This window comes from Lutjanus erythropterus, chromosome 1 (assembly GCF_056507025.1).
Source record: "Lutjanus erythropterus isolate fLutEry1 chromosome 1, fLutEry1.hap2, whole genome shotgun sequence".
NCBI lineage: Eukaryota > Metazoa > Chordata > Actinopteri > Lutjaniformes > Lutjanidae > Lutjanus > Lutjanus erythropterus.
Window position 1 is genome coordinate 33,437,784 of NC_139317.1, and position 12,927 is coordinate 33,450,710.

The 12,927-nt window shown below is 41.5% G+C and overlaps 1 protein-coding gene across 4 annotated transcripts in view; it reads right to left on the reverse strand.

Moving 5' to 3' along the window:
- The window catches only part of shf (Src homology 2 domain containing F), a 136,441-nt gene that overhangs the window by 18,813 nt on the left and 104,701 nt on the right, over nt 1-12,927 (reverse strand). For 2 of the 4 annotated variants that reach the window (XM_084720270.1, XM_084720278.1), the window contains one exon: nt 5,300-5,446. The exons of the other annotated variants lie outside the window; for them this stretch is intronic. In XM_084720270.1, the coding sequence (XP_084576396.1) occupies nt 5,300-5,446 (147 nt within the window). The remainder of the gene's footprint in view (nt 1-5,299; nt 5,447-12,927) is intronic. 4 annotated transcript variants of the gene reach the window in all.

Sequence of the window (12,927 nt, forward strand, 5' to 3'; positions counted from 1 at the left end):
TACTGTATGTGTAAGGGTGAGAAATAGCGTTTCCATGGAAACTGACCAAGGGGACAAGGGAGATGCATGTTTGCTCTGCTCATCCCTGTCAACGCTGACAGATCACAACATGAAGATGCAGCCAATTGCTCTCTTTCCCTCCTTCGCTCTCAATTTCTCCCTTCCTCTTTGCATATGTCCGGCCCTTGCTCTTTTTTTTCCCCTCCCCCTGACCTTTTCTTTTGATCTTCCCATCCTGCACACTCCACTCCTGTCTCTCTCAGTCTCTCAGTCTTTTTCTCTGTGTGTTTGTTAGTCAAGGACAGAAGAAGATAGTGGAAAATGGACTGTGGAGGAATGTCTGCTTGTCTGGTGGAAGAAAAAAAAAAAAAAAAAGGAGACACTGAGCAATAACAGCTTTGATCTGTTACCCCCACTGATTCTGATGAGCCTAGTGCACTGAATGTCTGATCTTGCAAAAAACTGTTATGGGAAAAATCTGTTATATATTTCCTGTAATAAATCATAAAACGACCACGACATGTCATCAAGGAAACAAGTTGAAACAGTGGCTTCTCTGATAACAATGCTACAGCCCCAGTGTCCCTCTTTAAAATTTCTATTCTGGGCTGGAATCACTGGTTTTGTTTGCCTGTTTCATTATAATTCAAGTTCTAATTAATGCTGAGTGTCCCTGAATCATTCAGTGTCTGTCTGTGTCATAAGAATCCTTACTAATCTTTCAGAAGGAGAAAGTGTTTATAACAGTTAAACAGAACAAACTATTAATAGAATCTGACAGGCAGCAAAACAGGCAATCACTTAATTCAAACTCCAGAGTGTGTATTTTCAGAGCAGTGGGCTTTTGTTTTCAGGATAATGGGCTTTGCCTTAGACTGACAGACAACTGACAGTTATAACCAGCTGATCAACTCTCAGTTGAGGACTTATTGTCACTTGTTATTGTCAATTTACGATGACGCGTGTGTCTTGCGCTCCTGCGGTGTTCCTGCAGGGTTGTCTGAGCTTCCCTGAGTCTAGGGAGGAGGAGGCCTGGGGAAACAACTTGCTTCGACCACAGACTGTATAGAAAATAGGATTTTAACGTTTATGGCTCCAACTCGCTATGTGAACTGTAATGCTCATGTTTGCATGTACAATTGCTACATATTGCTTCTTTAATTTTTATATTTCCATATACAATTTGGATTAAAAAAAACTGTACTTTGACCCTTATATGATTTTTCAGTTCACAGATCTAAACATATGAGGCTGACAAAGGTATCTGCTAGTGTGGCATAAGGATGAATGTTGCTATCTCGGTTTTTCCACACAGTCCATCTCTCAGTGTATCTACAGCCCACTCAGCCATCCGCCTGACCTCAGCTCTTCACGTTTTCTCCATTCTCCCAGCGCCCACACTAATTCCTGTCTTCCTCAGATTCAACACAATCAGTGCTTTATTTGACCTTGATTAAACCCTTTTTTCCTCCACACTGTAGAAAGGGTTGAGCGGCTATTCTCAGCAGAGCTCACCCCATCAACCTTTCCTGTCAGAGCGGAGACTTTTCCACAGGCAAGAGTGCATAGTTCAACAAGAAGAATATTACCCCGAAGAAACGGAGCCTCTAAACTACACAAAAGCTATCATTTTATTTGCTCAACAGAGGATGGACCTGTGTCTGCTTTGATTGCCTGCCATCTCACACAACACTAGCTTCAAACTGTCGCAGAATTATGTTTTAAGGCTGAATATCAATGGGAAGGAGACACACTCATTCCCCTTTAATTCTCTGGAGCACACCAGTCTGAGACATGGCCGACAGGAGATTGACGAGAGGATTGGCCTGGAGGAGAACAAAAGCACAGAGAGGCAGCTTAAGAGAGACAAGAGGGCGAATACGCACACACTCTTACACACGCATGCCAACACGCACGCACACAATGTCACATACGTAAATGTGCAGGGGCATCTGTGCGTGTTATCAGTATTGTTGCTTGTAACGCACAGCAAATGGAATCTGTGTATCAGATTGAACTGTCAGTCAGATGGTGACTGATGACTCAAAGACCTGCCCCCTTCACACACATATATAGCTTCCTTTAGAGAGCATGGAGGAGGCTGACGAGAGATAGTGTGTGAGGAAGGGAGCTGATTGGCTGGGACACATATAAACACAGAGGATAAGACATTTTGGTGATTATACTGCAACCAATCCACAACATAAAGTGCTGCAATGTAGCACAGCATAATGCAAGACAAAATGACGCCATAAGAACAGGGAGAGAGAGGGACTAGTGGCCACGAAAAGTATCTTAAAGGTGTAATAAGCAATATATGAAGCCTGAGCTTAAAGTCTGGGGAGGAGGGGGCGGGAGAAACAATTCACTTCAACCATAGATTGTATGTTAAATAGGGGTTTAATCTATTTAATATACTGACTTTGGCTCCAAGTCACCATTTGGACAACAGTACTCAGGGTTACATATTGCTCCTTTAAATAAGGAAATACTATAAAAAGAAATGGTAAGTGTTCCCAGGGTGTTGGGGCCTCAATAATCAGAACATAATATAAGGGATACATTAAAATTGTGGTTACAATAAAGTGCATCACTGAGGCTTCTGAACAACCTGACTACTCCTCTTCCACCCTCTGCACACACTCCTGAGCAAATTTCTCTAATTAAGCAGGCTAATTAATTCTCATTTTCTAATGGTACTCCTATCAAAAAGGATGACTAGTCTGAGGGGCGAAGTGTGCCATCGACCACTGTACTGTGAGGTGAAAATTAAGTTTTCCAGGCAGGACGTGTGAAATGATTAACAGGCCTGCATCTCATTAGAATGCTCCACACACTGAAAACAGTGCTCAGTGTGTTCTGATACCCTGGGAACTGGCTGCTTAAAAAAAACAACAAAAAAACACTCACTTTTATGTTGATATTAATTATGTGCATCGGGAACTCAAATGATGATTTGTTGGAAAGCTATTAATGATATATATATTTTTATTCCACCATCTAGGAATATGCTTTCTCCTTTTATATAAATCCCCAAATGAAACTGTAATTAGATTTTCCAAGACAAAGGAGTGACCCTCCAAAGTGTCGGCTAGTGAATCTATTTAAAATGAAATCTCGATATCTTTTAATTACTTTGTTTTTTTTAAGTCTTCCTAGATTAGAGGAAAGAGAAGGTAAGAGAAATGCTTCAAAGTGTGGATAATTAATTCATGCCACAAAACAAAGGCGAAAAGCTCTTCATTATACTCACACAAAAGTGCCCTCCATTTATATGTAGATGTAATATCTACCCTGTCAAGCCGCATTTAAATTTTTGATAATGAGGTTGGACGGATATGGCAGATTTCCCTGAACTGTAATGGATATCGTTTTTTCTTCGTCTATATTAGAGCAAACCACAAACACACACAGACTTACCTCTTACAAGCAAGCAGTCCTGTGTATGCACAGATGACTAATGTCTTGGTGTGACTGAGGGCGTGCCTGTACGCTGAGGTCAGGAGAGTGCATTGTAACTGTATTCACAGGGGTCGTGGAGGCCATCACCCACCCCCATGTCTGCCACAGTGACCTTTGACCCCATAGTTGTAGAGTGGGGCCATACTGGCCCAGACAGAGAGGGGATCACTTTACAGCTGGACGCCAATCTTAAACCCACTCGCATCACAGAGGGAACAAGAACCTTTCCCATGGATTTATGGACATAAATCAACTCCTTGCCCTGTCCTCGCCTACAGCACGCAGTGGTGTCCTCTTACATGGTCTCACTCTATGTCTTCTCACCCTGCCAGGGGAAATCCCATTCCTGGCATTAGTTCTGCTACATGTCCTTTTCCCGGGGTAATTACAGGAGTCAGAGTGTGGGTCCGTGGAGGGGCTTCAAAAATCGACTACTGGCTCTATTGGTCAAAAATAGATGAATTAATGATATATATGGCAGAACCTGAGGTGAAGGGACTCAAGGCAAGAAGTGACATCACTTCAAATTAGTTTGATTTTTCAATTTGTGTAAGCCACTTGTAGAGAACAGTGGGCTAGAGGGACATCTGGGACGGTTACGAGTATGTTGACAAGAGGAAATGGGGGTCACAGCGAATGGCAATTACGCATGCAGAAGGCAGTTCAGCACAATTAAAACTAATGAGCCTACAGCCCTAAAAACCTGCAGACGAATTAGTGATTTTCTGCCACATGTAATCCAGATGGAAAAGTGCAGTCATTACTGAGCTAATGCCTAAAGTCATATAATACAGTGCTTCTAAGAGATGTAAAGTCTTTCAGCAAGTCATCACTGATCATTAAGTTTAAGCGGACACTTTCAGTTCATAATGGAAATCATTTTAACCAGGGACATTATTTGGTGAAATTTGTCCCCGGCCAAATATACAACCCAAATTCCAAAAAAGTTGGAATGCTGTGTAAAATACAAATAGTTAATTTTGAATTGTATTCAGCTGAATGCAGTACAAAGACAGGACATCTTAAGTTCCATCTGATACATTTCAGTTTAAGTAGTTGAATGCTAAAAAAAAAAAAAAAACTCTACACAGTAAGGCCATGTCCAAACTGAAAGTTGAACCTACAACCTTCTTGTTGTGAAGCAAAAGGTATATGGGTTTGCTAGAGCAAACTGTCACATCTGTGAAGGCCCCACTGATGATGAGAGGTACACAGGTTTTGGAGCAACATATGCTGCCATTCAGATAACGTCCCTGCCTAATTCAGCAAGACAATGTCAAGACACATTCTGCACGTGTTACAACAGCGTGGCTTCATAGTAAGAGTTAAAGAGTTTAGTACTAAACTGATGGACCTGCCTGCAGTCCAGACCTGTATATGACACCCAGACTGTTGAGGTGAATATGAAGCAAGAATAAGAAAGAATTTCTCTTTCAAAACTTCAAAATCAGTGTCCTCAGATCCCAAATGCTTTCTGAATATTGTTGTAAGAAAATATGTAACAGTGGTAAACACGCCCCTGTCCCAACTTTTTGTGTGTAGATTTACAACATAAGAAAAAAAAAAAAAAAAACAGAATCAGTTTGAACATTAAATATCTTGTCTTTGTACCGCATTAATTGGGGGTGTAATATATATATTTTGCAGGGAATGTAAAAGTACAGATATACAACACATCAAATTCAGTGAGCACATACACACTCTTCAACACTCATACTGTTCCTTAATTAAATCAGGTAGACAAATGAAGGAAGTGGATGATGGACGGACAGACTGATGGATGGAAGGGGGGTAATGGATGGGAGAGACGCTGGACAATGGGAACACCAACACCCACCATGGTGGTGCTGGTCACAGCTTGTCTGTCCTGGCGAGGGCTGAGCTGTCTGGGAGGGAGACTCCAGCTCCTCCACCACGGGAGGGCTGGTGTTGAGCTGCCCGACAGGAGGGGGCCACGGTAGGTCCTTGATCACTTTAATCTCTACTGCAAGTGTCACCCAAGTCACCAGAGGAGAGATGGAAGGAAGGAGACGACAGCAACGAGAGGCATACATGGACAACGACAGAGTGGATGAGGAAGTGAAAGAAAACACAGAGGAAACAAGAGAAAAGGAAGAAGGTGTAAGTGAAAAATAGATAAGAGCAGAAGATGCCAGCTTTGTGGGAGAGAGCTGGTTTATTTTGTGATCCAAGAATCAGCAGTAGCTGTGGACTAGAAAAGGAGAGGAATGTATCAGGACTGAAAAAAGTTAGTTTAATAGAAAGTAGGGTTGGGTTCTGATAGCCAGGCCATTTTGGATTTGGTCCCAGGTTGATTAAAATACCCGGATTTCTACAAGAAATGACGTATATGGATCAAGAATTATTTACAAATGGTCAAAGGTCAACTTCCATGAAGTATTTGGAAGGATTAAGAGTCAATAAGTCAATTACAAACCAGATTTGGATTCTATAAAATGCTGAAGATCCCCAACCCTACCTGAGAAGGTCTCTCAAACTCAGCAGGATCCCACACTGACTAACTTCAGTTAACTTAAATTCTGAATCCCTACTTTCACATTGAACAAACAGTAATGCATGACATGCTGTATGACAAACGTAACTGAGGAGGTAGGCTCAAATAGCTGAATACTGTGATTTGATCGTTTAGACTATAAAATATAAAGCTGCCTTGAGCTGAGTCACTGATACAGTACATCAGCTTACAGTCTGCTCTTATTCTCAAGTGCTGAGCTTGAGAAAAAGACCTTAGGCCTTTATATTAAGATAAACAACAATGCAGACAATATCCCTCACTGGATGAATGTACCTCAGAACAATCCATCCTAGCAGTGGACACTCCCAGAGCTTCGCCCCTTAAATAATGTATGCCTCGAGTCCAGGCGGGGTTATTACCAGGGTAAATCGAGCACCCTTGCAAAAGCACATCTGTCACTGAGCAAGGGCTACTTGTTAAATAGCTGTGGATACTAAATAGATGCAATGGTAACAGAAAGGTTTTTTCCACCTTTACAAGAGAGTTAGCAGTAGAAACAAAGACTAATAAAGAAATGCAGTCCAGCAAGGTTAAGAGTGTTATCTGTGTTTTTTTTACACAAATGTTCAAGATCCTCCAGTGAGACAACTCACAATGCTACAAGAACATTTTAACGTCACTGTCCATGGTGCTGGAGATGTTAATAGAGTAGATTAGGTACAAGAAGCTAAAATGAACAATCATCGAGAACTAAAAACCAAAAGAAACACACAAACACAAGAGAAAAAAATAAGAAAATATATTGAAACTTATAATAAAATATCAAAAACCATGGTGAGAGATTAAAGAGGGGAGATTAAGCCATTAAACCTGTTTTAAAAGGACAGTTTGGATTATTTGATGTACAAGCAATGTACTGCTGTCAATGGGGTCAGCAAAAGAAAAAGGTAATTTTTGCCAATGAAGTCAGAATTATATATTCAGAATACTTTCAACAATATTTGGTCTTGGACAGTCTTCTCCAATGGAAAACTGCTGTTATATATGCTAACCAACCAACCCAACTCATTTTACCTCACAGCAGATGGGAGTTGCTGGTCTACTGCTGCCTCTATCTGTTAGTTTGGTTGTGTTCCTGAGTGACTTCAGTGTTTTAAAAGGATAGTGTGGATTCACAGAAACCACACAATAACACAAACAAACTAACAGAGAAAGAGTCCAGCAACCCCGGTGTTCTGCAAGCTACAATTACTGATTTGCCTATGGAGTTTGACTAGTTTGAAAAGTAAAGCAGTGACTGGCATCAACTGCAGGTAATACACTGTAAGTACCTCATACAACCCCACATCAAATATTCCAAAATACCTCTTTAACTGTAGAAGAAGTAGTCCAAAAGGTCACCTTATTTATTAATTTACACGTCATGCTGACGAATAACATTGAAATGAATTGAAATGGGCAAAAAAGCCTTCAGTGGGAGCCTACACTTCTATCAAAGTGCTCTGAAATCATCAATGTGACAACTTTACTGCACATCATCATTCACATCAGTCACGTAACGGTGATAACGGCCTTATTTGACACAGGAGGAATTGGGCGAAGATGGGGAGAATAGCTGCTAGATTGTCAAATGAAAATCATCCAGCAGGTATTGAATACAGGGCCACTTTGGGACACATCATAAGTTGCTGAAGAGTTCATTTAAAATATATTTTTGTCTCCACACCCTGGGTTTTATCATTGCATTGGTCATAGTAAGACTCACTGTATGGTAGAAAAAGTTTTTTACTGTTAGTTAAGTGCTCATGATTGTTAATAAGTCAGAGTTAGAGCCATATTTTAACAAATAAAAAGAGCTGACCAAGTGCTACTTCAGCTGCCTAAGATGAGAACAATGCAGCTAGTGTGTCGCTGTGTTGTTCTGGCTGGTGTAGACTGGTTCTCAGTGGAAGGATGAGCAGAATGTTATGTACTTGTCTGTCTTCCACCCTGCATGGAATTGCAGCGGTGGTGGTAGAGGACATGCTAATGAGAAGCAATATCTGCGAGCTAGATGAAGGGGGAAACTGGAGAATATTCAATCCGACAAGCAATTAAATAGCCAGGCCCAAGGTGTCAGGGGGCTAATCTAGAGAAAGGTGGCTGGAGGGAGGAGTTGCTCGCTGTCTATCCTGATGGAAGCGGCGCGGGGTGGTGGACTGGTGGGGCCGGAGGGTGGGGAGTGGAGACAGAAAGGTCAGAAACTCTGGGAGATAATATAACTTCCACTACTTTGGGGTGAAGTAGGGGACTCTCTTCCTATGAGATTAAAAGCCTAATACTCATTTCACATTGCAGATTAGCGTGTAATTGTTTGGGGAGCAGAAGGCTGCCTGCACTCTGCAGCCTCGCTGTGAGGACGAGGAGACGATTTGGGGCAAGTGTGGCTCAGATTTGCTTGGTTGCACAGCTGAATAATAGCATTTAGCACTGTGAAAATTGAGGTAAACTGATTCAATAGCCAGGTGCTTTGTTTTTTTTTAAAAACTCTGGGTGACTGAAAACTCCCTCACCTTCTAACATATTCAAAAATGCTGCCAGTCCCAAGGCCCTCTTGAATAATCATTGGTGCCATGTTGCTGCATGGATGAGTGCATCTTTACACCTTGTAGCATTCTTCAGAGACAAATTCAAATTCAGGTCTAAGGTGGCAACAGCAGTTGTCTTTATACACTAGAGCTGATTTACACATCAACCCTGAAGGCTCATCACACTGACACAGACATTTTCACTTATCTGCCTCAATCACACTGCACTCTGTAGACATTCAGGCTGTATCAAATAATTAAAAGCTTCAAAGCTTCATTCATAATGACATCTGAATCCGTAATCAACATGTCTGGATGACCATTCATTTCATTAATCCTAATATTTCTGCACAGTTGCAGGTAAAGGTTGAGGTATACTAATATTATTAGCATCACACTATTACAGAGTTCCAGCAGTGGCTGCATAGGATTGTTTCTGATTTGCATGATCCAGATGTTTCCAACAACCAGAGAATGTTTTAAAGTCCAAAAGGCAACATTTCTTACAAAAGACAGATGTAACAATTTCCAAAATTAACAACAAGTTTTTATCAAATGAAATATTCTGCTTCAATCCATATTTGTTAGTGTTGAGCCTTTCAAAAACAATATTATCACTGTGCTTTCCCACTTACTGCATGCTGTGTAAATGGTGCGGTCCACTGGCAATTTATCAGCACCATAAATTACATTTATGTTGATGAAACTAATGCTACATTCATTAAGAAAGTTGATTTAATTAAAAAGCCTCACTCGTCTAATCAGGGGGATCACTTAATTCAAATTGAGGATTTTGTTCAAGGATTTCAAATTTTTGTTAGAGTAATGACATCATAAAATATAATGACAGACATTTGAAGCTTCATTTGAAAACCTCAGTAGAAACTTTGAATGTGAAAAAAAGACATTCAGTACAGCCCTAGAGCATACATACACACACAGTGCTAAATACACCTGTTTACAGCTATACTGCCTGATGTCGACTGAAGACTGATTATCCGCTCTGCAGATGGTACACTGTATAAACAACAAGTGTTTTAGAAGAGAGGTGAATACCAAGTAGAAAATGTTAATTACATTGACTATGATGTCCAAATAATACAACTTCATTTTTTGTTTCAGTTACTAAGTCTGCTCATTGTAAAGTACTTTAAAGTTACTACAGTGAGTTTTAACTCGTTATGAAATTGCCTGTTTATTACTGATGACTCTATGTGACCTACATAAGCAAATGAGACCATCCACACCAAGACTGACTATTTCTGTAAAGTTGTTCTAAATGCCTGCCACCAGGTCAGATCCTCTGTGAAAATAGGTTGAAATGAGCCTTTGTTTACATTTTTCCTGCCAACACAACAGTGAAAGACAACCAGAATGAAGCAAGAGGAGATTTACAGATAATATTTTTGCCGTTATATTTTGTGGTTATTACAGTGGAAACACTACCGCTTTTGTCCACAAAGGGCTCCAAACTCAACAAAATATAAGTTCCTTGTGGTAACTTTAAGCAAAGCTTGTGTAGCTGAACACAGAATGTTGCTGTCCAAACATATAATTAACAAATACAATTTGGAAGTTCTGATTTTTGTACTTATTGGCAACAAAAAACAATACAGAGCCAAATGAGTGTGGGCTATTTCTAAAGGAATATGTAAATACACCCAAAGATTACTACATCTTTATCCTTTAATCTGACTGCATCTGGATCAATATGCCATGTCTCATCTGCATAATCCTCAATTCAATACATGCACAGTCTCTGTTGACACAGGAATACAGGCTATTAACGATCCTGAATTGACAAACCACCTGTCACTCAGGTTAAATAAACAAAACTGCCATGTTAGGACTTTGAAAAGGAAATTCTGAGCATCATTGCATGTCCTGCTTGATTTAAAAATGTGTGATGTTGTCAGGATGTCATTTAGACTGGACACTGTCAAGTTGAGCACCAGTCTGGGGGTATTCAGTAAGTCTGAGTGCTGTAAATGCTGCAGCTGATTAATTATTTGTTCCACAGCTATGCTGGCAGTACAGTGCATCAAAAGAACCAGAGACTACTCGAACAAGGGACAAGATCCCTCCTCTTTTTTATCATGTTTACCTTCCCTTTGTTCTTCCAGGAGCAGACCTATTTTTAAAGCAGGTATTTGTTTACCCAGGCTTTTCATTAGCCCATGGCACTTCATCACTGTAAACAGTGCAGCGCCATAAATCACCAGCTATGCTTGTTTCCACCAACGCCATTTAATTTAGTTCTGCTTAATTTGGTTGGCTAATTGCATGCATATTCAAAACAAGCTGGAAGATTGCGATGTTTATGCCGCACATTATGAGCAGAAGAGCTTGGAACACAAAACCAGCCTCTTCTGAAGATGTGTTTGTTCCATCTGCACCCAAATCATTACAGATAACAACTGTGTAATGCGCCAGGGGAACTGAAATGCCACCTCATAATTCTCCGCACACTGTATCCGTCACATTATACGGTCCGGCTCTCTTTCAAAGCACTGATATATTTTTTTACAGTCTGTGTGTTTGCATTATAAATGAAAATGGCACAGGAAATAGGTGATGGAGATGAGATGACAACAAGGCCTTTTCTCTGCTCTTCTATCAGAAACGAGAAGAAGCGTTAGTGACGGCCGGCCAGCAGGAGCTTCTAGGGAGGCTGACTGGAGGAGAACCGCTTGTGAGGGAGGTTTACACTCCTGTTGTGTGTGGCCAATGTGTGTGAGTGAAGATAAGACCTGTGGCAGCGCTCAATGAAAGACGGCAGGACACATTTGAGGCTCTTGAAAGAGGGCTGTCAGGAAGGTTATCAGCAGGGCATTGCAGCAGAGGCCAGGAGGACGAGGCAGAGCTGAGGAGTGACAGACAAACAGCGCTGGGGAAACCAGATCAGCCAAGCAGAGAGAGACAGAACTGCGGCACCCGAAAAACAGCTGGCGGTAACCCCGGCTGGTGGTAACCCCACATAGCCAGCGCAGACTGTAACTGAATCAATTATTTATTTTAGGACATTAGACTTGAGCCTCAGATTTCTGGGTCGTTAAGCCTGTGAAGATTCATTAAAAAACCATAAAGCTCCTCAAGACCTGAGGGAGCAAGCGACAGCGCCTTCTCTTATCTCCCGTGTTAAATGCACGGCACCCCGCTGGCCAAAAGCCAAGCGAAAGGAGTTAGTAGCAGGTAGCAGAGGGCAAGGAGATTAAGTAACAATGGCTCTCAATCCCGTTCCTGCTGTGATGAGGCTCGGATTTCTGATGGTGGCGTGTTCATGTCTGGATACATGAGTGAGTGTGCCATATGCAGAGTCAAGCACATGGGCTTCGGCCTTGTGACCACACAGTGCTTTTTTTCTGAGCGCCAGCGTCTTTTTTTTAAATGCTTCCGATACTGAGAGAGCTTCTATGGCCGCATGTGCCCACCTGGAGAAAAGGTGCTGCACTTGGCGTTTTTTCTGATCACTCCGCCTATTTTGAGTGGCCACTCTGAGCGTTTTGAGGTGAAAATCTCTGAACCTTGCTGATGGTGTTGTCACCATCTCATTTTTTTTTTCCCAGGCAGCCAATAATATACTAGATTGAGAACTGGCACACTGGTAACCAAGAAAATGGACGCCGTTCTGTTTGTTTTCTGATGTATACCAGCAAGATGAGACTCAACTCAGGGAAAGATTTTTTGTGTTCAGCTCTCAGTACTTTTGTAGCTTCTAACTGAATCTCTGTGGTTTTAAGTTTATGCTGCTTTCTGCTTTATTTTACTGTTTCACATTCGAGTTTGAGTTGAGAGGAGTTTCTTGATTTTACTGCTTTATAATAAAACATAACAAAACAACAGGGGACTTTTGTTGCGAAGAATTTATGGGAAATTACATGTAGATAACCAGCGTCTCTAGACAACAGCTCTGTTTCGTCCTCCTGGCCCCTGCTGCAGCGCACCAAGGCAGCATATCATCTGGTTGGTGCTTTAAATGAAAAAAAGTACAACAATTGATACAATAGATAATAAAAAGCAATGGGGCGATGCTAGACTGTGCAACAACAGCAGTGATAGGAAATGTCAAGATATTGTTGTCATAGAAACAAGACGCTTCATCCCAGTGCCCTACCAGTGCCTTTCTGCCAGAACAGAACAAACACTATGTGGACACTATGTGGCTCTGCGAGCGTGCTTTCTCTTGCTCTGCCACGCAGACTCCTTCATATGGTCAAATTCTAATGTGTCTTCCTCATTCTTCACCTCTAGGCTCATCCATCACCTCCTCAGTAGCCAGGAGGGAGGTCGGACAGAGGCTGTGGTGAGTCTGGGGGGGGGGAGGGGTACAGCAAGGATGACTGATTAACCAAACCACAAGAACACAGCCTCCCAACAACCCTAACAAGGCAGGGAATTTACATTCCATTGCATACCTGTCAG